Source organism: Planococcus citri, chromosome 1, assembly GCF_950023065.1.
Source record: "Planococcus citri chromosome 1, ihPlaCitr1.1, whole genome shotgun sequence".
NCBI lineage: Eukaryota > Metazoa > Arthropoda > Insecta > Hemiptera > Pseudococcidae > Planococcus > Planococcus citri.
The window spans coordinates 50,715,800-50,739,265 of NC_088677.1; the positions used below are offsets into that span (position 1 = coordinate 50,715,800).

General features: G+C 33.9%; 2 protein-coding genes across 5 annotated transcripts; one reads left to right on the forward strand and one right to left on the reverse strand.

Annotated features, from left to right (window-relative positions):
- Window positions 1-207: 207 nt before the first annotated feature.
- On the reverse strand, window positions 208-14,527 carry stai (stathmin). 2 transcript variants are annotated; one of them, XM_065345828.1, is made up of 7 exons: window positions 14,330-14,527; window positions 13,919-13,974; window positions 5,352-5,518; window positions 2,943-3,134; window positions 999-1,139; window positions 755-895; window positions 208-653 (listed from the first exon to the last, which is right to left on the reverse strand). In XM_065345828.1, the coding sequence occupies exons 2-7, from the start codon at window positions 13,932-13,934 to the stop codon at window positions 579-581; spliced, it is 732 nt and encodes a 243-aa protein (XP_065201900.1). In that variant the 5' UTR covers window positions 13,935-13,974; window positions 14,330-14,527; the 3' UTR covers window positions 208-578. The 2 variants fall into 2 exon arrangements, with proteins under 2 accessions (XP_065201900.1, XP_065201899.1); XM_065345827.1 differs by lacking the exons at window positions 13,919-13,974; window positions 14,330-14,527 and adding exons at window positions 12,353-12,421; window positions 12,552-12,739.
- Window positions 14,528-16,758: 2,231 nt separating this feature from the next.
- Window positions 16,759-22,898, forward strand: LOC135832530 (peptidyl-prolyl cis-trans isomerase G-like). Of its 3 annotated transcripts, none has more exons than XM_065345829.1 (17): window positions 16,759-17,031; window positions 17,830-17,890; window positions 17,976-18,149; window positions 18,230-18,378; window positions 18,450-18,595; window positions 18,678-19,047; window positions 19,118-19,182; window positions 19,258-19,899; window positions 20,178-20,256; window positions 20,757-20,891; window positions 20,965-21,029; window positions 21,114-21,232; window positions 21,648-21,715; window positions 21,787-21,965; window positions 22,031-22,258; window positions 22,333-22,468; window positions 22,560-22,898. In XM_065345829.1, exons 2-17 carry the CDS (start codon window positions 17,855-17,857, stop codon window positions 22,624-22,626), a joined length of 2,658 nt encoding a protein of 885 aa, XP_065201901.1. In that variant the 5' UTR covers window positions 16,759-17,031; window positions 17,830-17,854; the 3' UTR covers window positions 22,627-22,898. The 3 variants fall into 3 exon arrangements, with proteins under 3 accessions (XP_065201901.1, XP_065201903.1, XP_065201902.1); XM_065345831.1 differs by having other exon boundaries at window positions 16,760-17,031; window positions 22,043-22,258; XM_065345830.1 differs by lacking the exon at window positions 16,759-17,031 and adding an exon at window positions 17,038-17,596.
- Window positions 22,899-23,466: the final 568 nt, after the last annotated feature.

Here is a 23,466-nt window from a genome sequence, read left to right on the forward strand (position 1 = left end):
CTATCTCGATTTCTCATTTCTACTTGTTCGAGTATTCTTAACCAACGGTATCGTAGCATTCAGAACTAACACGTGAGTCGTGATTATTCATCTTTGGCCACTTGGCCAGTAGGTAGGTATTTTAGAATTCTAGAAAAGAAACATCTAAAATCTGAAAATATTCACACACAGGGCCGCTTCATAAACAAACAAACAAAAACATAATGCTTCAACAGATAATTTACGAGACTTTATTACAATATGGCTTCAAATAAATTTTTTCAAGCGACATCAGTGCAAAAACACAGCGAAATCAAATTATTTTTCAAAAATTAAACGTTAGTAATATAATAAAATTTAAAAATACAGTTGTTTTATAAACTCGGCCTTTAAAAATAATTCATATTAAGTACTTACATCTAAAAAAAAATAAAAATTAAATAATCAAAAATTGACGGAAAAAAATCAATTTTCAAGTCATTCGAATCATGATTACACTTAAATGACTGTTAATAAAAAATACAAAATAAAGCAAACATTTATAATTATGAAATTTAATCGGCGGAAAGCGTGGTACGAATGATTTTATCATTCTAAATTCAATCGACGATACTTTTATCGTTTTCGCTCGGAGATTTGCATTTCTTCTGGCGAACCTGTTCCACTTTTTGATCCTGTGAAAAAACCAATAACACATTAATATCGCATATCACGAATTATTTATCCAAATAAAACAGAGAAAATTGAAATCTTATCATGAAGACATAAGACATACGTGTTCCTTCAATTTTAATTTCCTTTCGATAACGACTTTTTCGTGTCTTATGCCAGCAGCGGTGACTTTTTGTTCAACTTGATTCATCAATTCTTCTTTCTTCGTTTCGATAGATTTACGCAACATTTTACCGTGTTCATCCTAAAGGTGCATGAAGCAAGCAAAGAAAAAGCAAGTGCGAGCGTGTATTTTCAACTCGCTCCCATATGGGACATCGATACGTCGAGATCTAATAAATACTCACGTGCTTTTTAAGACGATCTAACATTATAGAAATGTTTTCTTGACGTTGATCAGCAGCTGCCTTCAATTTCTGAGACATTTGTTCCCTTGTTTTTTGTTCTTGATTTTCAAGCGATAAGCGAGCAGATTCTACAGCGTTCAGCTACACGATATGCAAAGGCGATAAATATTTAAATAATAAGCAAATTTGCGATAAATGAAACAAAAAAATAAGTACGTAAACAAGTAAGTAGGCAGATGTAAAATAAAGCTTTGCAAAAGTCAAGTTGAATGATCTCATAATTTGAAATAACACATATTTTCTATCGATAAATTGAAAGCAGCTCATATGACTAGGAGTCAAAGTGAAATAAAAGTATGTTTTGGATTTGAATGTAACTCAATACCCTACCTAATTACCTACATTCAATTTCGCAAAAATTTAGCCCACTCGAACCTTTTCAAATTATACCAAGCAGTGTATGAATATGTGTTATTTGTTCCATTAAGAATTCGGTTTTTAAAGATACCTACTTCAATAAGTAAATAGGTACGCAATTTTTCTCGCATTTTGTTTCCGTAAGAAGTGAAATTTATTGTTCGAACAATTTCGAAAAGGTTGAAACCACAATCAAGAATGTTCACAAGATCAGAAAACAAAATTTGAACTTCTTTCATCTCATTTTGAATTATCTATATCACCAAAAATTGCATACATAGTACCTACAACATAACTAAATACCTATACAGCAGATTTCTTTTGATTTCAAAAAACACGAAGTACTTTTTCACTGTTTGTTTCCTACTACATTTTATACGACAACAATTTTTCGAATTCATCTCTCCCCCGCACTTGCGGATTTTGGCACACCACTCGACCGAAATTACGAACTTTGAGCATACTAATCAGAGAACTTTGTACACTCGAAAACTGGCACAGAATACTAAGACAATAACGTTCCCATTGCTGCCTTCTGTTTTCTGAGGAGCATGCAGAAAATTTACGGTTCCGGTCAAGTGATGTGCTGAAATTCGTAAATGAGCCAGTATCTGCATTTCACATTTTCTATCAAAGAAAACAAAAAACTGTAAAAAAATCATAATAGAAAAACTGCTTTTTTAAAAAAATGAACATGATCGTGAATTACAAATTAATATTTTTTTACTACTTTTTATTGCAATTTCAATTAAATCCACTGTTTTTGCTATCTGTTAGATAGCTTGAATTGAATATTTATTTCTCTCTCTCTGTTGTCTACGAAATACGAGAAACTACCTAATTATGAGAAAAATGCAAGACTCAAAAAATTAACTTTTCCAATATTTGTTCATTTTTTATTAGCTCATAAAAATGATTTTCTCCCGAAATTTCAACTAAACGCCTAGCTAAGTAAGTAAGTACCTATCCAAAAAACCCGAAACAGAATAGAAAACTGAAGTGTTGAAAAATAATTAAGTAGATATATCTACTACTTAAATAGTTTTATAGCAATTACTTCATATAAGGTAAAACAGAACAAACGCAATTCATTTTTAAACGATAATTTTTTTCAATTTCATAAGTTAAAGTTTCATAATATGTACATTTTGGTTTTAGGAAGTGAATTTGATGATTTTTCTACCATATTTATGACAGATGGACAATTCTGTATTGTCTTCTTCAGAACTCATCCATTTCATGATCATGATCGCGGCCGTAAAAATGATTTCCAAGCTACGAGCTATACACGATAATCCCAAATGAAATTAAACCAATCTCAGTAAAAAAAAACACGATTTATATCGAAAATCCAATATTCAAGTTAAAACCCCTACTCTTCCTCCCTTCTGCACAATGACGCGAAATAAATCCAAGCTCCAAGAACATCATTGTGGCAACACTTGACATAAACAACGTGGCAAAATAAGCTAAAATCAACAATCACAATGGGGCAAAATTCCAACTTTTGTCTCCGTTTACACTTACATGATCTTTCAATTTGGATTTAATTTCATTCAAATACGCTTCGCGTTTTTCGTTATGAATCTCCAATTTCTTATCGAGTTTTTCTTTTTGTTGTTTCGTCCTTTCCAACTCTTCTTCGCCTTTCTTCTTCAACGATAATTCTAATTTTTCGAAACGTAAACTCAACGATGATCGCTTCGAGGCTTCGACGCTCTGTAACCACAAAATATTAGATTAATTACATACAATGGCGATGTGTGCATTAAATGAAAAGGCTACCCTAGCTACTACAACACATCTATACCTAAATACGATTAAATGAAAGACTTCGTTACGAGTTTCGGTCAATTATTAGCTCAGTTTACACTTGACATCCGCTGCTGCGATTGATCTCGGATACGTATAATTATAGGCTCACCGTAAAGCGCCAAAATCAACGAGATAATTCATATTGGCGGTACTTGAACATAGAGGAAGGCCTACAGAGAAGCTGTAATGGAAACATAGAGTACCGAATGATCACCGGAACTAATTCCTTTACCGCTACATACGAACGGTATTTTCACTTTCTTCCAAAATAAGTACAGCTGCACCGTTTAGGTATAATAATTTCCTTCATCATATGTTCAAATCGTCGCATCCAGATATTCATACATTAAAGATAACCATGTAACTCGTACGTGAAGTTTTCCTTTCGTGCGCTGCGATTTGCTAGCGTGAATTTTTCATAATACTTGTGTATATTATTGATTCCTATGGCATGACACTTTTCCAGACCTGACACCTTTATTACGAGTATTTTGCGTACAATTATGAAAAATTGATTCAATCGCAGGTGAAATTTGTCTCACTCTCAGCTGAGGTGAATCCAGTGGTCGATGGCCACTAGCTTCCTCGCCAAGTTTTTTCTATTCTTTCTTCTATTACTTATTTCACAAACTCTATCCGATAAAGATACCGACGACGTAACGTCGGTAATTCCTTTGTTTACTAGGAAGCCTCATTTAATACGACGGCCATCGAGTTCATAGTCCGTGAACTGCAGTAACCTACAAAAACACCGTGTACCTAAAGTACCTACTAGTGTTTTAGAACAAATCCCGAACAGTCATCTTCGTTTCGATAGGGCCATTGCAACAATCTGCGAAGGAAATCACGCTATTGCCGAAGCGAACTTCTCAGAAAGTAATTTTGATGCAGTTAGAATTGTGGGAAATTTCAGATTTGTACTACAAATGAATCAAAACAATCAACAAAAACTTCAAAGCAGATTTTCCTTGAGGGTTCTTGAGCAAATTTTCTCAACTTCTTTCTCCCTTACCTTCACATTTCTCAACATCGAAAAGTTCGAGTACCTATTCAAAAACTGAAACTGACCGATGATTTTATATTTGAAGTGTTTTATGAAAAATGAGAAAATAGGTAGATTATAACTTGATAAACAAATTTTATTTTCACGAAAATAAATTTTTTTATCCAGTTATAATCTACTTACCTATTTTCTCATTTTTCATAAAACACTTCAAATATTGAAATACTTGATATTTTTGATGATTTTTTTAAATGTTATCGTGATGATTTTATAATGAGACTGAAAAAATTAAACATTCTTTTTTCAGAAATTATTTTGGCGTTTTCTAAAAGTGTTGACATTCTATCAAAAAAGACAATAATCTTGATAAAACACGATTATAATCTCCGTCTCACAAATCGAATCAATCAACCTCAATTTTCTCTGTTTTTTTGTTTTTTTTTAAATACGTACGAACAAACCATACACACAGCACAAATAAATTCGATGCAATACTTTCTCACCACGACACAATAGGAAAACGCAGATAAAGAGAGAAGAGCAATAAGGCCCTTTATTTTATTCCAGTTCACCCGCAGCATTCGTACTTGAAATTCGAAAACCAAACATTATAACTCGTATAGATTCGACGTTCGATGCAAATTTCCTTAACGTCTACAACAGCGTACATTTTCAATTATCGTTTTTCTAGGAATGCAATGTTTACAAACAATCTTCAGCAGCAGTTCCCGATGGCTTTTCGTGGCAAAAAAACACCCGATATTTTAAACGCATCGTGTAGTACCGAAAAATCTCGACATTCGACGATTTTTATATGCACAGGCACTTGGGTGAAGTTCGTCGAACCGTAATAAAGCAAGCTGCTACGAAAAAAACTTACGTACGTCGACGTATTGGATTGCGAACGTAAGTTAGGCTAGGTAAAAAGCTACAGCTTCTTCACTATGAAATGAGTTGGCTTATTTATGATGCATATCGTATAGCTTCACCAGTAGAAAGGAGGGCAGGAGAAGGGAACGTTGCTGAACGTATGTACACGTTTATACGCTTCAAATGTGTAGTACGTAGACTTCCATTGCATATAAATGCTGTATAATAGGAAACTTGAAACACCTTACCAGACGTCTTTCTTCGGCGGCTTTTAATTTTTCAAAAATGTCGTCTTCGGATACATTTTTAATCGGCGACGATGGCCGTTTCTGAGGCGGATCTGTGGCGGCTTCAGCCAGGATAACGTCATACTTCAAACCTCCTTTCGCTTCTTCAGTGCATCGAATTTCCGTAGCTGTTTGAACATAATGAAAATTAGGTATAGGTTAAAATCGATAATTTCCGATGCATTACACACAAAAAAAGTTATACACCCGAGGGTAATTATCTTAATTATATTTACAAGTACCATATTTTATACCTAAAAAATTATCTATTCTGTAATGCAGTAGGTAGTTTACTAATAAATTTTAATCTTTAAATGGAGTGTTGAAGATCCTTTTTCCAGGTTGGAGAGGGAGAGGGAGGATCAAAAAATGGTAAAATACATTTTTTTTTAGTTTATGTCAAAAGTGTTTTTAAAGCGCAATGGTCTTCAAAATATGCCCTGGATGAATAATTCTCAAAGGTGTAGTCGTTTAATTATAATTACATATTTTGTTGAAATTTTAGGGTATTTTTTTGAAAAAATTCGGGTCCAAGGATAGATTTTTTCTCACTCATGTTGAAAGTAATTCTCAAAAGTACACCTGAAATAATGATCAAAAAAGAAAAAGTTGTGACTGCTTAATCACACATTTCGATACTTCTTATGCTCACATGAACCAAAATTTTGGCTCCTTAATGTGATAGTGATACGCAGTAGGTAAGCATAATCATAATGAGTATGACTAAAAATATCTTATTTTGAAAATAATTACTTACAAGTCATTCAATTTTTCATAAATAAATTTATTAATTTTTTGCATCATTGTTTCAATTTTTCATCTTAGATTCTTATAATTTTTTGTTTCCACAAGTTGACTTTTTTTTTTTTTTTTTGGAAGTCATCTTGTGGGTCTCCATTACGGTAGGTCATTTTCAAACTTTTTTCGAATTTTGATGGACCCTCGCATAAAGACATCTACCGAAATGACTTCAATGAGATGCAGGAAAAATTTCAAATGGTTTAGTCAACGTTTGACCTTCCTTTGCCAGAAGGAGCTCAAAAAGTTTTCAAAATTTGAAAAATTTTCAATTGTTTCAATTTTTTTTTTTTGATTTTTTTCTCCGTTCTGGTGATCTTTTGACATTTTTAGTATTTGCATATAATCACTTTTAAACCATTTGAAAAGTTCAAAGTTAATTTTTGCCAAACGCAGGAGTTCTCAAAATATTTGTTTTTTCTTTTAAAATAAGTATGATAATTTTGTAATCATCTCCTCAAGATGGTAAAATTAGAATTGAAAAAGTGATTAACATTTAAGGATTATTATTTTTTTTTCCAACACATATTATAGGTAAGTAAGTACCTACAAAATTTTTCAAATTTTCAAAACTGAGCTCGAGCGAGGGGGAGGGTTCACATGTTGACCAAATAATTTGAAATTTTTACTCTGTCTTTGATTTTCTACTAGGATCCATCAAAATTCAAAAAAAGTTGAAAAACCACCCACCATTGCCCCTATGCTCTGGTGAAAAAGTGAGAAAAATCGGTCAGTTTTTTTTTTCAAAATTGAAAGTAGGTTCTTTAAACATGGAATTCCAGAGTTTCTTAAGAAGGCATGATTCTGATTCTAATTTAATAAGCACGCATGCTTCATGAAACATAATCCACTTCTGTGTGAAATTTAACGTAGCTACGTACTTTTATAACATCATAGGTACCTACAATTCTACATCGACTGATTAAAATATGAATGAAAAAAAAATCCAACTGAAACCAGATACCAGCATGTCTGTCTTTGCATACGAATTATGAAGTACCAAGACCAACATAAGTAGACTTACCTACCTACGATACCTTTTACATTTTCAAACACCATCGATCATTTACCATTGATACGGTTTATGTCTTTTGCTCTCAACACCAACGCTCCTATTTTTTCTACCAGCATAAGACACTCGTAGTTACAAACTAAGGCAGAATAAGTCGCAGAGAAGAAAGCGAGGAAGAATTTATAAACAATACAATTGGAAATTAATTGCTGTGCGGGGGCTGCCAAGGCTTTCTTCGTGACATGTTTTCTTTTTGCTTTTTTTTTCAAGAGTACCTTTTTTCGCATCGTGTCATTCATCTACTTTAACATCAACGAGCTTATTGATCATGCCATTTTTATGTGCACGTTAGAATGTTTATTTTTTCAATGTTAAGTAAATGGAATAATATCTTAATAGATGATAATGAAGCATCAGATCGATGACAGAGTAAAAAACCATATTATATCGCAATCTCATCTCATAATCATGATCAGCGGCGGAACTGGCGGTGATTGGAGGGGGGAGGGGGTTGTAATTTTATACCTTTCAAAGAGTTGACATTTGTGTACAAAAATCATACAATCAAATGTCACCTTTCTGACAAATAATGAGAGGAGATTTCACTTCCTATCCTCCTTCCTTTCCTTCTATTCACAAAGGAAAGTATGTAACTCGAGATCAAGGAATTTATGACATTTTGAAAAACATGAATTTTTTAAATTTCGAAAATTTCAACACTAAAAATATTGGAAGTAAATTTTATCAATGTCAACTGAACGAAATACAAAATGTCTTCCATAAATTAGCACGCCCCTACCCTCAACAGTAAAAACGGCTCACTTCCCCTCGCCCAAACTTTTTTTGATGATGAGGAAGAGGGGAATAAAACATAAAATGTCCATTTGAAATAAAAATTTGTTTCACTTCAAAGGCGAAATTCACGAAAAAATATTTCAAATTCATTCCATATCATGAGGAAACATAACAACAAATTATATTTTCACGTAAAACGAATTTTCAAAACCTACTAATATAAAAGAACTAATAAAAAGGACTTTTCTGCGACTTCCATGGTTACAAGTTAATAAGGCAACCGATAGAATGGAATTTCTCAAAATTTAGTCCACAAGGTCTTTGCTTTGACAACGAAAGTCATCTCGCCTTCCCTTTTCACCTCGTTTCGAAAGGCTGCGAAATTGCAAATATCGAGATCAATACGTTATTAACAAAAACATCGAATTACAAACTCCCAACTTTTGGAGCAATAAATAAATTTCGAGTCACGAAACAAAAATCGACCGAACCTACGCTCTTCCATCTCTTTTGTTCCCTTTCACTAACTCATTTCATAGTCTTCTGGTATTGGCATTGGTATAAGAAAGGGAAAAAAATGCAAGCGAAATTTCGATTATTTCCTTAGCTAATTATAACATCGTTGATTTTCCAATACCTTCTTTTTCCCGCTGCTGGCGCTGCTTGGCATGCTCATGTTTTCTTTTCGTTTGCTTCGAAAACCGCCAAATAATACAATGTACCTTATAGCAGGCGCGTCTTCTCGATGAAAAATAATTAATGGTTTTCAATACGAAATGAGACTTTAATTAGAAAACTTCTGTTCCGTTCGTTATTTGTGTACTCGTATCCTACGTGTGTAGGCGACATGCTCGAGCTTTATTTCAAAATTCACAGAGCACAGAATAGGTACGTGTGGCCTGGCATCATCTCATCTATGCCTAGCATATAGGGTATATTCGTATATAATGAAACGAAAGAGGGTTTATCAAACAACTTGCTAATATGAAGCGTGATCCGCATTTCAATTTTTCAACACACAAATACAGTACCTAGGTAAACGTACATAGTATACAACCAACCACCGCAGATACTCTATCACATAACGCCATATCAGTCAACCAGAACTTTCCTGTACCGAATGCGCACAACGGGCAGCATAAAAGAGCAAAAACGAAAAATTTATTCTACTTGCGTTCGTAATCGTTCTCGTCGTAGCATGCTTTGGGTATCAGATACATAAGACAGGCTAGACAGTAGACAGAGACACCACTCACACAGAAATAGATACTAAAATACGATAAAGTATAACCATTACCAGATACCAGAGAGCTGAACAGCTGACTCCGAAATGTTTATCAAACAAATTAAACACGAATTCACCGGGTGCAGTTCACAGCTTCTTCATATGTCGAATCAAACCCGTATGCGTATAGCATAGTTACAGTTACCTACTACGATTTATGTATATCCATCCACTATACGTAGCATACTAGCCATATGTAATAGTTCATGTACATTTATGTGAAGTACCTAAATCTACTCGCATGAACAGATATTTTTATTCTTTCATATTTTGGTACCTAAACTACATGTTTCGTATTTTGCACATGTAAGATTTAGACACGAAAAACACCTTAATAAAGCAACACTCATTCAATTATTTGTTTCTCTCTTCTTCTCTTCCCCTCCTCTCTCAATTAAAAATATTTGGATTAGAAACGAGATTCTGGAATATACTTAAGTATTAAGTACATATTATGCAGGTATCGAAAAAAAAACAACGATACGTACTATTTTACTTTTAGCCTTTAGCCCAATTACCTCTTCCATCCGCCTCTGTTTCTCAGCAGAACTTCGAAACACTGAAGACAGCAGGGAATGAAACCTCATTACGTGATTCACTCAGACTGAAATTTTTTTCAAGCACGAAACCTACCAGTACCACCCATCGTTCAATATTTTGCCTTCGATTTGGCGAAAATTCGCTTTTTTTGCACGATGAGTCACCTGGACGCGGTAACTGGGAGGGTGAGGCGGAGGGTACGAACTACGAAGTACGAACACTAGTTGGCGACATTATCGCGATAAAAATCGCTATATTCGTATTCCTTCAATAAAAAGCGAAAAACTCTCGATATGAATTTTCCAAACACAACTTGGCTTAATTAAATGACCATATCGAGTTATGTTTCCATAGCAGCCATAATAATATTTGACGCTACTCACCCTAATTTTTTTTTGCACCGCTTCGCCGCGCCGTGCCGGTAAATATTTTTTTTTCATATAATACCTACTTATGTAGTTTCATGTTTTTTTTTCAAGTTGCAACAGTTTAGAAAACTTTTTAAAAAAAGTTTTTATGATAGCAGATATGTAGAAAGGTGTAGGTAAGGCACATATAGGTAATTGGGTACATAATACAAATTATATGAGCAAAAGTCACGATCTACTACAAATGCATTGGTCAGTGTTGTCTATAAGCTTACGGGGGAAAAAATGCGTACACAAGGAATGAAGTTTGAACTGAACAATAACTAAAATAATTAAATAGATATATATTTTTTTTTAAAGAAGCAAAAAACTATTTGACTTTTAATAATTACTCCAGAACTCCACCTCATGCAAAAAAATTTTGGTTTTCAATAAGTAAATACCTATAGTAAGTGAAAATCGATTTTTTCCTCTTCTGTAACCTGAATTTTAATCAAATAAGCACCAACTTCCTGTAGATAGGCAGAGGGGACAAGTTTTAAATTGGAATAGGCTTACTGCTGAGTAAAACAGCAATATTTAATTATCTACAGTAAAAAGATACGGCCATTGAATACGGTGTGATTTTGCAAATGAATACACGAATGCAAAAAAAAAAACTCAAAGGATATAAAATGCTTCGATTTCTTCAAGTAGCGATGTTCAATTTTAAGGGCGGGAGGGGACTTTCTCTACATAGACGCACATCGCATACGAGGTCAGATTTGTGAATTGTGAACGGGAGAAATTTCACATTAGACTTCGTAACATTTAAAAATATGAAAAAGTGAAAATTTTTCATACTAAGCTTTGATATACTAAAATAAATTTCTACGTAGGCAAATACAATTATTCTTCTTTCTTCCAAAAAATTTGTTCACGTATCAAGAAAAGTAAAACATGTGTGTGAAGCGAATAAAAAATTTCTCACTCTGCAACTCTGCAAAATCTCGGAAAACATGCTCAATTTTATACCAAAAATTTAAGAGATCAAAAATTGAAATTCTGCCAGTTTTCAACTCGGGGATTTTCTTTTCCATACCTTAGGCAAACCTTTCTCTCATCTTAAAATAAAAATGGATATCTAAAAAAATTCCAGATAAAAATACAGGACTTGCGTAAAATTCTTTCAAAATTTCTACCCGACCATATTTTCCTCCTCCACCTCATTCTCATCTCAAGATTTGGTAATATTTTTAAAATTTAACCTATTTTCTCCCCCGCCCCTTCGCAAACGCACTACAGTCCCACGAAAATGTTTTTCACATAATATGCAAACAAGTAGGTACTTCATTTTCGAACGTTTTCAATAGCTGATGAGCAGCTAGCAGTAATTAGTGGAAGAATAATTTTTTTCAAAAAAGAAAAAAAAACAACCTACATCACTTTTCCTTTCTTTCGTATAAATCATCTTCGCAAGTCACCGTTCAAGTTCATAGAAGAGCAAACTTCACATAATTTCAAAAATCCTCCATCCCTCCCCTCCCAAAAAAGGGCGGAACCCACATAAGCTACCAAAATTGGGATTTGTTTCGTAGCGTGTTCAAATTAATCAGGATTAAAAAGAAAATCAAGTCACAAAATAAAAGGCGAAACATCTTTACAAGCAAACTAACAACAGCCTCTTCAAACCTTGTCCATCGTGCATTGGAACTTTTTCATTTCACATCATTTAATTTAGAAATCGAATTCAATTAGGTACTCGTTCAAATGCATTGAAAAAAATCTTTTCGTATAAAGAAAACTGACATCCATCGTTATAGAAAGTAAAGTACCTCAAAGCTATTAAGAATTTTGATAAACCATTAAAATATACCTATTTAGATGCACAATACGAATGAAAAAAGTACACGGACATGAGTCATCAGACGGTGAAATAATTCATTCGCTAATAAAAGAGGAAATATACGCGTCAATTGGGCCAGAAAGGTACTTCGAGTCGTACACAAGTGCGTGGTTTGAAGTTGATGCAGAAAAAAAAAATCAGTGGGCAGACATTGAACCGGTACAGTGAACCTGATTATAAAATGAAAATCATTGCAATATGGTATCTGGTGGTGACTTTGAAACGAATTCGCGAATCTTTATTATTAAGGTCAATTTCTAAAACGTTAGTTTTACTTACCGAGAAGCATAACTTTTTTGGGAATTTTTTTAGGTTTACATTTTGGTTTTTTCAGCACGTGATAACTACCTAAAAATTATACAGAATTGTTTGAAAGATAATTTACCTACACATAGCAAAATTTCCAAGTAAAATTCTTAAAACAAGAAATTTTCAAAGAAATTCTTTTAAACAATTCGTATAATAAAAAGGGATGAACCTGAGGGCGAATAATACTGCGGTTTTTGGCACGAATGGCACAAACATCGCAATACCGATAGCTTCAATGATTCGATAAACATGCCGACGCGATGTGAAAATTAGATTAAACGTGAAAAAAAAACGTAACTGTCTAGACGAACAATGCGAAGAAAAATAAGTTTAGGTAATACAAATATGAACCTATTGAGTGAAAAGCCGCGACAAACTGGTACGTAACGAGGAATTTCTTTGAACGATACGGGTTCTGAATAGAACGAAGGGCTGAACGCAGGGTCGCCGATTCAGCGTCTTGGGCGTTGGGAGCCAAAACGTCGTCGACGAAAGGGTTCGGTAGCGATTTTTGGCGTCTGTCGGTCTGCCAAAGGGGTAACGAGTCCGTGATGAAAATCGATATTACTGTCTTCGTGTACATACATAAAACGTCGCGTCTGAAATCTAATGTGGACGTTGCGGTTTATACGACCAACGGCGCCAACGGAACAAAATCGCAGGGGCATAAGTTGGCTTCCACAAAAGCTGTTAATTATCCGCACGCGATACCTGCCTGAACTACTCGATCGAGTACAACAATACCTGTTTCAACCCATCACCGACTCTCAGCCGCACTTATAGGCATACGAGTAACATCAATCGTACTCAAATACAATACGATACGTAATTTTTCACGCCATCAAAGTACTTAACCAAGCAACCAAATCAGTTTTTTTTCGTGGCTTCATTTTTCATAAACATACATTACGTATGTACTATGTACAATCTACATCAAATAGGTAAAATATCTTCGAAATAATTCACGATAAATTGTCACGATATTAAAAATTACCCCGAGTTCAACGAACTAAGAATTTTATTTCCGTGTACTACGAGCAGATTTTCTGCGATTTTTTCCAATTTCACATAAACGCGTTAACATTGGTATAAATTGGTGGTTTGTATGCATCGCAACCCTACTTATAGGCACGATATTGTTGAAAAGTAGCCCACCGGTGAGTCAGCCGTCATTCAGCAAAAGGGTCCCTAATGTAACCCTTATTGCGTCTAATTTCATTTTACGACCTAATATACGCATTGTCCGGAATTTGAAAACTGTCTCACTTCTCCTTCAGCTGCTCTCCACCGAAAACTGAATCAATCGATAGGTATTCATCATGAAACGAAAACGTAAAACGTATTTCGAACATTTCAATCAATTTCCCAAGTTAAATCGTTCTAAATAAATAATACAATCATTTATCTACGTATGGGAATGGTCAAGCTGCATTCTGCTCAGTTCGACGAAAAAATTCACGCGTCAACGTGAAAAAAAATGACATGCTAATCGCTGCAAAGAAATCAAAAGGTTATATTAATGCATTTTCAGCTTACCTTCTTCGACACCCATGATCTGTTTTTTGATGTTATTCCAAAACCGAAACCGAGACCTGAAATTAAGAACTAAGGATAGTTTATTCCTTGAATAATAATATATTATCTGCATACATTACGTAAAATAATATATCGTAAAATTCGATCACTGGATACTTCATTTCATTTCATGCATTGTGCTGATGAATAAATCAAATGCATACCTATATAATTGCAAATGAATGATCCTTTGAAAAATTAAAAGATCATTTACCGGTTGGGTACTACCGCAATAATTCTCGCACTTTTTGTACTTCGTTATATCACGATAAGGGCATAAAATTTCAAACAAGTGAGGGATGCTGGATACAATATACTTAACATAACTACATAGCGATCGAAATGACATAATATAATTTAATTAAATCTTACCAGTAAAGTTATCGATAGATGCGAAGAACTGAGGAACGATTCCCTGTGATGAATTTAAAAGCTATCACTAATTAACACGATTAATTTTACCAACTTTTCATCACAGAGGAAGCCGCACTAAAACGAAGACGAAATAACATGAATAAAATGATGAACAAAGAGCCACCAACATCAACAGATGTTTTTCGAGCGCCAGATTCTGAAAAAAGTGGAATAAAAATCACGAAAACCTGTTGGTTGTTCAGATTTTCAATTTTAACCAATTGTAAAGAGTGACCAATTTAATCAAATTGATCAGCCAATGAGAAGAGGCTATATTAGTTCGAAAAACGGTTCGAATAAAAACAGCTGAAATCGAGGATTTTTTCATCTCTGCTGTTGAAAAGTTGAAATCGAAATTATTGATTGAAAATAGACGTGTTTTAATTAATTTTGAGCTTTATTCGTAGGTTTATTACAATACTTTTCAAATACAATTTACAAAAATGTATTTGTATCAGTAAAATAGGAGTTTTTCTGTTTTTCATTTTTGATTTTAATTTTATAAACTCAAAAAACGAATTTTTCGGCAGAAAATTATAGGAGGAATGAGGAGGTATGTTCGGAAATATTTCGGATACGCTCGGAATACGTTCGTTCGAGTTCGACTCCTTTTTATTTTATTAAAAAAATAATTATTGTGAATACAAAATTGTGATTTACGTCCTTCTTCTGTTGGGAATTTACTCAATTTTTACCAAAATATAAAAGCTCTAAAGCACGTTTGCCTCTAAAATAAAAATACCACATTACTAGAAAAAAAATTACGTGAGCGACATCGTTGAATGTTGGAGCTGCTCGCTACTCGCAAGCATGAAATGAAAAGGAAAAAGATAACCTCTTCAAACGGCATAAAATTTTCAATGTCCAGTTGAACTGTTGAAGGTTGAAGTTGAAGTAGAAAAAAAAAAATAGTCAGTGGAATTGGAATAATAGGATGGAAAATCGAAATAGGAAATTGATTTTCATTTTTTTTTTTTTTTTGGTAATGTGAATTCATTCACATCCTCAATATCACAAATATTACGAATTAACGATCATAATGATTATTCTGATTTTAAACTTTAGAAGTCGGTAGGTAGGTAGGTAGCTAGGTACCTTACATATGAAAGACGTTTTTCGAATACCAAGCTACATTTATCAATCAAATTCATATTTTCATAATATACTCGTGCAGTTCTCGTCTACATTTGCATCTGGGCAACAAACAAATTCATTCACCCATCTCAACTTTTTTTAAAAATAACATCGTACCGCACTCGAAGACTCGAGGCAGATGTTTCTGCAAATATCTCTGCTACCTACAAAATTTTTTTGGATTTTCCAAAGTTGGAAAGCAGGAAAAATTAGAAAATGTACGAAGAGAAAGAAATAAAAGTACATACTGCCAAATGCATTAATTTCGGACACCATGCCCTACAATCAAAAGGAAAAATGAACAATTTTCTACCTGAAAATGTATAAAAAATATATTCCAGGATTTCCAGGTTTCATTTTTTTCACTGATTACTTTTTATTAGTTCAAAAGTTGTGTCCGAAATTAGGATGAGGCTTAACAGTAGCTAAGTCGACAGAAAAGAGTGGGGAATGGTATTTTATTTTTCTTTATAAGTTGAATAACGCGAGAGTTAATAAATAAAGTATTCGTACCTGGCGATTTTATTCTAGGTGTACATACCTATATTATAAGATATTAGTAAGACAAAAAATGTGAATACTCGAGTCTCGAACAATTTTCTACTCGAAACAAAATGAGGAGGTTAGTAATCAAAGTGAGAATGTGAGACAAAGGCCACTACTTCCACAAAAATTGAGTAGGTATTGATTCTTATAGGATTTTTAACGCTCTTTTCAAGTTTTCATTGTCAAATTGCATCATGTACACTGTACAGCGGTCTATAGTTCATTTTGAGTCTATCATGAGCGCTCAAAACCCCTAATTTTTACGTTTCCTTTTCTGAAAATTCTGCAGAAGCGTCAATATCAATAGAAAAGAAATAGAAGTCTACAAAAAAGTCAAAGGGAAGTCAGTGTTCTCGAGTTCTCGAGCACATCCGAACATATCCGAACATACCACCTCATTCCTCCCATAATATTTGCTGTTGAGAAAAATTAAAAAATTGATACAGTGTTATCAAAATGAGGACATGAAATGATTTTTTCTCATAGAACACAGCATTTCACAATTTTGATTTTTAATCTTTTTTAGTCCATTATATTTCAATAATTTCATTTAATTAATTATTCGATTAAAATTTTAAAAAATAACCGAAACCAAAAAATTTAATCTATAAAATTAAATTTTCGAGGAATTTTCTCATTAAAAATTCAAAAAATCGACGAATTTTATGCTCGTCTACCTCACACGTTGGTAACATGATCTGTTCCAAACAAAATGGTATGTTAATCAAAAAAAGTACCATTCAAAAAAATGTGAGAAGGTAAATTGCTTTTTGTAAGAAATCAAAGATTAATGTAATTAATTGAAATCGTCGTACTCATTTTAATCGTTAATCGTAGTTCATATGTGCGTTAAAATGTCTGTGATTATTCATACGTTTTAGTCCACCGCGATGGCAAAGCTTTCGTAGATCAATGAATCCGCGTCGAATGTTGATCGTTCGGGTTGTATGATTTATTTAAAAAAGTGTTTAAATAACAAGGTATTTGTTACATTTATAAATTTATTAACGACTTTAAAATGACCATATTGAAATGAATGAAATTTTCATGATTAGTGCTTTAATTTTTTCGAGTCACTTTGTTTATGATACGCTGTGACTATACGTATACGGATTCCATCCATATCGCCGTGCTGCGTCTCGCTCGTACAAAGAGCGAAAGTTTTTTTCCAAGTGTTATAATAATTACAGTACAGCATTTGATCGTTTTTTTCATAAGACGAATTGACATGTTGAAGTGTAACTTGAGAGTGCGCATAGTTTTGACGTTTTTTCTTTTTTCTTTTCAAAAAATGAAATCGGGTTCGCATTTTAAATACTCTAGTTCGCCGCTTATTTAAACTGTGCTTAAAGAAAATGTACCATTATCCTGTCGACTCCTCGAAACATTCTCATTACCGTACGAACCATTTAAGGATAATATGTACGATAAAATCATTACTAAGTGTACTGCCAGTTAATTTCTCTTTATTGAATATTATTAAGTAATTAACTCGTCAATAAATTAGTGAAAATGTTTTTGCGACAATTCAAGATCAAGTTGAAGGTAAATTATGTGTAACTTAATGCATTATTTATTAAAATCATTTGCGCGAACAACGTGATACGTTTTCCATCGCTTTGGAAAATATCGCACTGCTGGTTACTTCATCTCAAATGTATTTGTAAGTCACGAGCACACGATGGTTTGACGACCGAAAATTATTAAATGTCGTATAACAATAATATTGTACGCTTTGCACGATAATGACTTTTGAGTAATTTTTATATATTTTAAAGGTGTTCTAGAGTGGCGTAAATCAGTATGAAAGAGTCGAAAATAAAACGAGAAAATTCCGGTGTAAGTTTATATTGTATCAATGTAATAATTCGTTTTTCGTGCTCAGATGAGATGTGGTAACCTTGAATGCGGTTCTTTTTCTTAGTCCAAGAAGAAAAAGCATGCTAAATCCGTGAATTTGGATTCTTGGGATCAATCGGATTTGGAATTCGCTGACGAAAAAGTACTGGAGAAACGTCTTCATCAGCTCAAATTACAGTTACGATTGGCTCAAGATGATTCTGCAGATTCTGGTCGCTCGAGCAAACACGCTAAAAATGTAATTTTATTTTTTAATTCTCGTTCATTCGCAATCACAGTTTTCGTAACGAATCAACACCGATATATTTTGTTACGTAGAAGAAAAAACCACCGTCTGATGATTCTGGATCCAGCGATTCTGACGATTCGTCGGATTCCGATAGTTCATTTTCAAGTGCCTCTAGTTCCTCGGTTAATAGATGCGATAATAGAAAGTCATCCTCTGGCTCAGATGATAATCGTAAAAAGTAAGTTGTTTCTTGCACGGTTTGAATAATCGTCTAATTAGACGAATAATTAATTTGTTTTTAAATTACAGACGAGCCCGTACCGCTTTAAATAATAAAACTCATGTCAAAGACTACAAGAGCCACAGATCGCCGATTAGAAACGAACGTGAAAATCACAGTAGTAAAAATGATAGGAAACTCTCCGTTCGTCGTAAGATCTCCCCGACACCTCCTAGTACGTAATGTTAACTTACTGTATTTCAGTTGAAAAAAAAAACCATTTGAGACGAAATCTTTAATCTTATTCATTTCAATAGGTAAACATAGCTCCCGAGTTCGCTCCAAACGATCTCCATCTTTAGATAAAAAAGAAGTGTACAGTCGAGGAGACACTAGTCGGTGGCACGATAAAGCCAAAGAAGCGGGTAGAGAACGTAGTAAATACGAAAAGGAGCGTTCGAAATCTAGAGGCAGAGGTCGCCTGGACAGAAGAAGTCCTAGCGTGTCGCGAGATCGAACATTAGCCAGGTCGAAAGACCGTAACGTTAGAAATGTTGTCAGAACTACTTCGGTTTCATCTCGTAGGAAAGAATCGCCGGAACCAAGATCCCGTGTTTACGATTCTGGTCGTCGTGCCGGTGCGTTATTTATGCATAAGAATTCACCAAGAGAAGATAGACTGGGAAGGTAAAAATAATCTGTATGAATTAAACTTTTAAATTCTAGAGTGTTTCTAATTAACAAATTATTCCATTAGTAACAGACACGATGATAAAAGGTTAGACGTAAAAGTGACCGCAAGAAGGAATGATATACGAGCAGGTCGGTTCGATATTAAGTAATTTCATTTTAGACTGGTTTCGTCGATGAAATATCTAATCCGGTATTTTTCTTCAGGAGACATACGCGATTCGAACCTGCGTATAACGAAAGATGTTCGAGGAGATCGCAAAGAGCCGCCGTCGATCAAGATGCGAGAACCATCTCGAGATCGCGAAGCACCTTTGAAACTTCGTCGCGAGTCGCCAATTCATCGAGCTGATCCTAGAGATCGTAATCGAGTCATCGAAGATCGATTGAAAGATCGGGATAAGAAAATACACGATCGACTGGAACCGGATCGTAATAATCGTAATATACGTAATGATAACAGAGATGTACCCGACGATAAATTTCGACGGAATGATCGATCGTCCGATACAGCTAGACCAAATAATCGATACGGCAATGAAAGTGTTTTCGATCGAATGCGAAATCGTTATAACGATAGAAGAAACGCCGAAAACCAGCGATTTGCTAGAACGGAACGTGATCGAGTTGGTAGTGATATGAGAAAGGATAGAATTAATGATAAGGATACCATTAAGAGTCGTATTGTCGAAAGTAACGGCAACGATAGACCATTTCGTGATAGACGTATTGCTCCAATTGTCCGGCCGAGATCACCGTATCGTGATCGGAAAGAACCATTGAGGGTAGATCGCCGATCTCCACTAAACTTTGAAAGAAAGTTTTCCAGTCCAACAGCTACCAGAAAAGGTACATATGTGTGATTGTGTACCTAAATACAAATATTAGAGGTGTTCGAGCGCTCTCCAACAAGTTACAGAAAACGTGAAGGTTTTTTTACAGTTTGCTGTAAAATTGCATTACAGCAGTCTGCAGTCCATTTTGGGTCTGTCATGAGCGCTCAAAAACCCTAATTTTTTTACGTTTTCTATAAATTCTGTAGCGTTTTGTAGAGCTCTCGAACACCCCTATTATGATGAATGATTCATTTTGGACCTGAATAATTTTCTTGAATTTTTGTTTTTTAGCGCGAGATGATAATCGATCTATTCACAATAAACGGAAAAGTTTAGAAAACGACGATCCGCAGTGGAACAAAAGGAAAAGGTAAGCTCAACCCGAAGCATACTTTTTACGGATACCATCGTACATTTGGCAACAGCGTTTTCTCGTGTTGAAAAGTCGTCCATTTTTCGAGTGGAATATTCTATTAGTAAAACTTCCATCGGTGAATGGTACTTTTTTCAATACGTATATTGCTTTTCAAAGCTATTGAAAGTATATCACTTGAAATCTAATTTGAGTAATGAGCGAAAAATAATGGGTTCTAAATTTTTAATCTACTGTAATTGTGCTGTCAATTTTTTCAAGTTTTTCGCCTTTTTTATTAATGAAAAAAATTCGAGTGCCTGCTCGAATGTTACATGATTAATTGATTAGTGTTATTCCCAAAAAATAGTTTACTTCACTACTTCAGGGTTTCCCAAAATGAAAATTTTGTCAAATTTTTCTTCCTCACATAATGCATTTTTTTTTTATATTATAAATTCAATTGATTAATTTTAAAACATATAAAAATAACGCTTTTCTTTTCGTTTTTTTACTAGCCTAAATAAAACCAGATCTCGCTCAAGAAGCAGCGAAAAAAGAAAAAGAAGGAGAAGCAGTCAAGAAGAATGGCGAATAATCGATATGACTAGTCCTGTGTTAGATGACGAGTTATCCGACGAAACTACCAACAAGTAGATAATCATTTAGAAATGAAATTTCTCAACGATCTTGATTATTAATTATTTGCATTGTTTTTTTTTCAAGTGTGGAAAACAATACGCAAAAACTGAAACGACCTACTATCAATAAAATTAGAAATAAGTTTAAAAGTGCGTTATTTATATTCCATTCTGACTTTGCTCGCAGGCCTTTTTTCCGTATGACATTCATCATTTTGGATATTTGTTTTATAGCCGAAGACAGCGACGATAATGACAGTAAAAATAAAACAATTCTTACCGACGAGCTTAGTGATATAAGTGATGAAGATTTCAACGATATTAATACCAATAATTCGATCAAAAATAGAAGAGTGAGTATTTGATCGTCCGACTCCTCTATTTCTATCCCTTCCCATGGAAGAGAATGTTGCTGATCATTCCATTCCATTTCATTCCTTACCAATTCATCGAAATCTTAATGATTATAGAACAGCCACTATTTGAAAAAAAATTCATGTTCAAACATTATTCGTCTAAAAGTGAATGCTTTTAAATCGGAGTACACGTGTACAATGAAAATATTTCTCGGTTGAAAACTATCAAAACTTCATCTCTCGATCCTCATAAATAGGATAAATTGTCTGGGTATTTATCCATCTTCAAGCTGAGAAAAATTGCTAAAAATAAAATCTCTAATCTATATTCATGTTTCGACGGATCGGTATGGACTGGCAAATAATTCGATAACTAAATAAGTAATTCTTTCTTTTTACTTGGGGTTTTCAGGATAATCTCACCAAGGCCGATAGACAATTTAGATTAGATAAAAATAATCGTAAATCGTTTCAACAAAAGTACGTATCTTAAATTCATTTTATCGTGTCATCTTGTTGATACTTGATCTAATTTCGAATTCATTTCACAGGGAAGAATTAGACTTGAATAAATCGCCAGTTGATCAAGACAATAAAAATTCGCCGACGAGGGTATCCGCTCCGAACGACGTTGACGATTTGATAGAAGAACGAGAAAAACTCAGTGATGACGAAACCAGGGTAGATATCGAGAAAACTAACGAGCATTTAGATTCGGAGGAAGATACAGGTAAGTTGGTATCGTCGCGAGGGCCTTCGACATTTACTTCAAATGGCACGAATTCCTGTTAAAAGACTTGTTTACAGTGTCACGCGTGAGCGACGCTATAGGTGTAGACTGGGCCGAACTTGTTGAAGAATCCAAACGAAAAACACCAGCTATCGAAGAGAGCTCTAAATTGATACGGAAGAAATGGAGTGGTGTGAATATGTTCTCGAAAATCGGGATTTCTGAGAAATACGCTGGTAAAGAATTGTTCGAAGAGATTCAGAACGAATTGAATGTTACGGATAATGACGATGGTATGTGATTGAACGGAGTCGAAAATACTACGAGGATTCAATTTACTAATCAGCTTGATTTTTCATTTGTCCAGATAAAAATATCGCTGATAAATTTCATCACAGTATTGCCGGTTTACACGTTTGCTTAAGAGATAAATCGATCAAAAGAAAAACGCTGTTCGAGCCTTATAAAACTGCGATCTCCGCTCGTAAAGATATTAATATGAGGTAAATGTGTGAACAAAGCGAAGAATGATTTTCCAAGTACGCTGATCAATTCATATTATTTCATTTGAAAACATATTTTTTTTTTTTGTAGGAGAAGACTATGCGGCCTACCTGTTAAGAATATCAACTCTCAGCAAATAATCAGCATTTGTAATTGAATAATTGTCTGAGAAAATTATTACCGGTATTTTTCATTAAATTGTCTGAGATAATAATCGAATAATTGTGCAAAATTTATAAGATATTTTTTCTTTCATTTTTGTTTACTTTGTTTGTTACGTTTATTTAAATGTTGGTATTTGTAAATTCGTGTAAAAAATTTTCTCCACTTTTTTTTCTCTTTTTGTACTTAATTGTTGGAACCGTATTATGTTGCAGTTGTGAACGTATGAAATTCAACCAATAATATGATTTTTTTACATGTGTTTAATTTTTTGTAATTATTCGTGTTGTTTGTGGGTACTGTATGTGTTTTGATTATTTGATACGATAATGGCTCTCAAGTTGGATTACCGCATCAAAAAAGTACCTAGTTGAAATATCGTTGATTTCGATGGTTTTATTCATAATACGGTTATTTATGTATATCTGAGCCATCGAGCATCGACAATTTGAGCCACGAGCCTATAAATTCTAAAAAAATTTAAAGTTGAAAAAATTGTCTTATTGTTAGCTTAGGTATCTGTCATAAATTTTCACTTTACGTACATTCCATGACCTCATTTCAGTGGTTTGAAAATTATGACTCCTTGTGAAATTACATCAATCAAAATTAAAAAATATGTAGGTAGGTCGTAAAAAGGTAAATAAAAGACATGATCAGTAGGTATTCCTTTGAGTCGGACAAAAAAAACGTTCTAAAAATTTGAAACTTCATTTCAAAGAACAACTAGATCTGCTAACCTTTTGATCTTTTCACAAGCGTATAAATTGATCAAAAATGTCTCAGCATTGGTTACTCAATTATTACTAGAGCTATTTCTTCGTTCAAATTCACG

What these genes read in the sequence shown, in the direction of transcription:
- stai (XM_065345827.1), bottom strand. Translation starts at nt 12,633, where the DNA reads ATGTTTATCGAATCATTGAAGCTATCGGTATTGCGATGTTTGTGCCAT. An exon ending in CAAAAAAGTTATGCTTCTCG is followed by an intron (nt 5,519 to 12,352) that starts GTAAGTAAAACT and finishes ATGTTCAAACAG; the next exon opens with CTACGGAAATTCGATGCACT. An exon ending in CCGCCGAAGAAAGACGTCTG is followed by an intron (nt 3,135 to 5,351) that starts GTAAGGTGTTTC and finishes TTGTGGTTACAG; the next exon opens with AGCGTCGAAGCCTCGAAGCG.
- LOC135832530 (XM_065345829.1), top strand. Translation starts at nt 17,855, where the DNA reads ATGAAAGAGTCGAAAATAAAACGAGAAAATTCCGGT. An exon ending in GATCTCCCCGACACCTCCTA is followed by an intron (nt 18,596 to 18,677) that starts GTACGTAATGTT and finishes TCATTTCAATAG; the next exon opens with GTAAACATAGCTCCCGAGTT. An exon ending in AGAGAAGATAGACTGGGAAG is followed by an intron (nt 19,048 to 19,117) that starts GTAAAAATAATC and finishes TTATTCCATTAG; the next exon opens with TAACAGACACGATGATAAAA.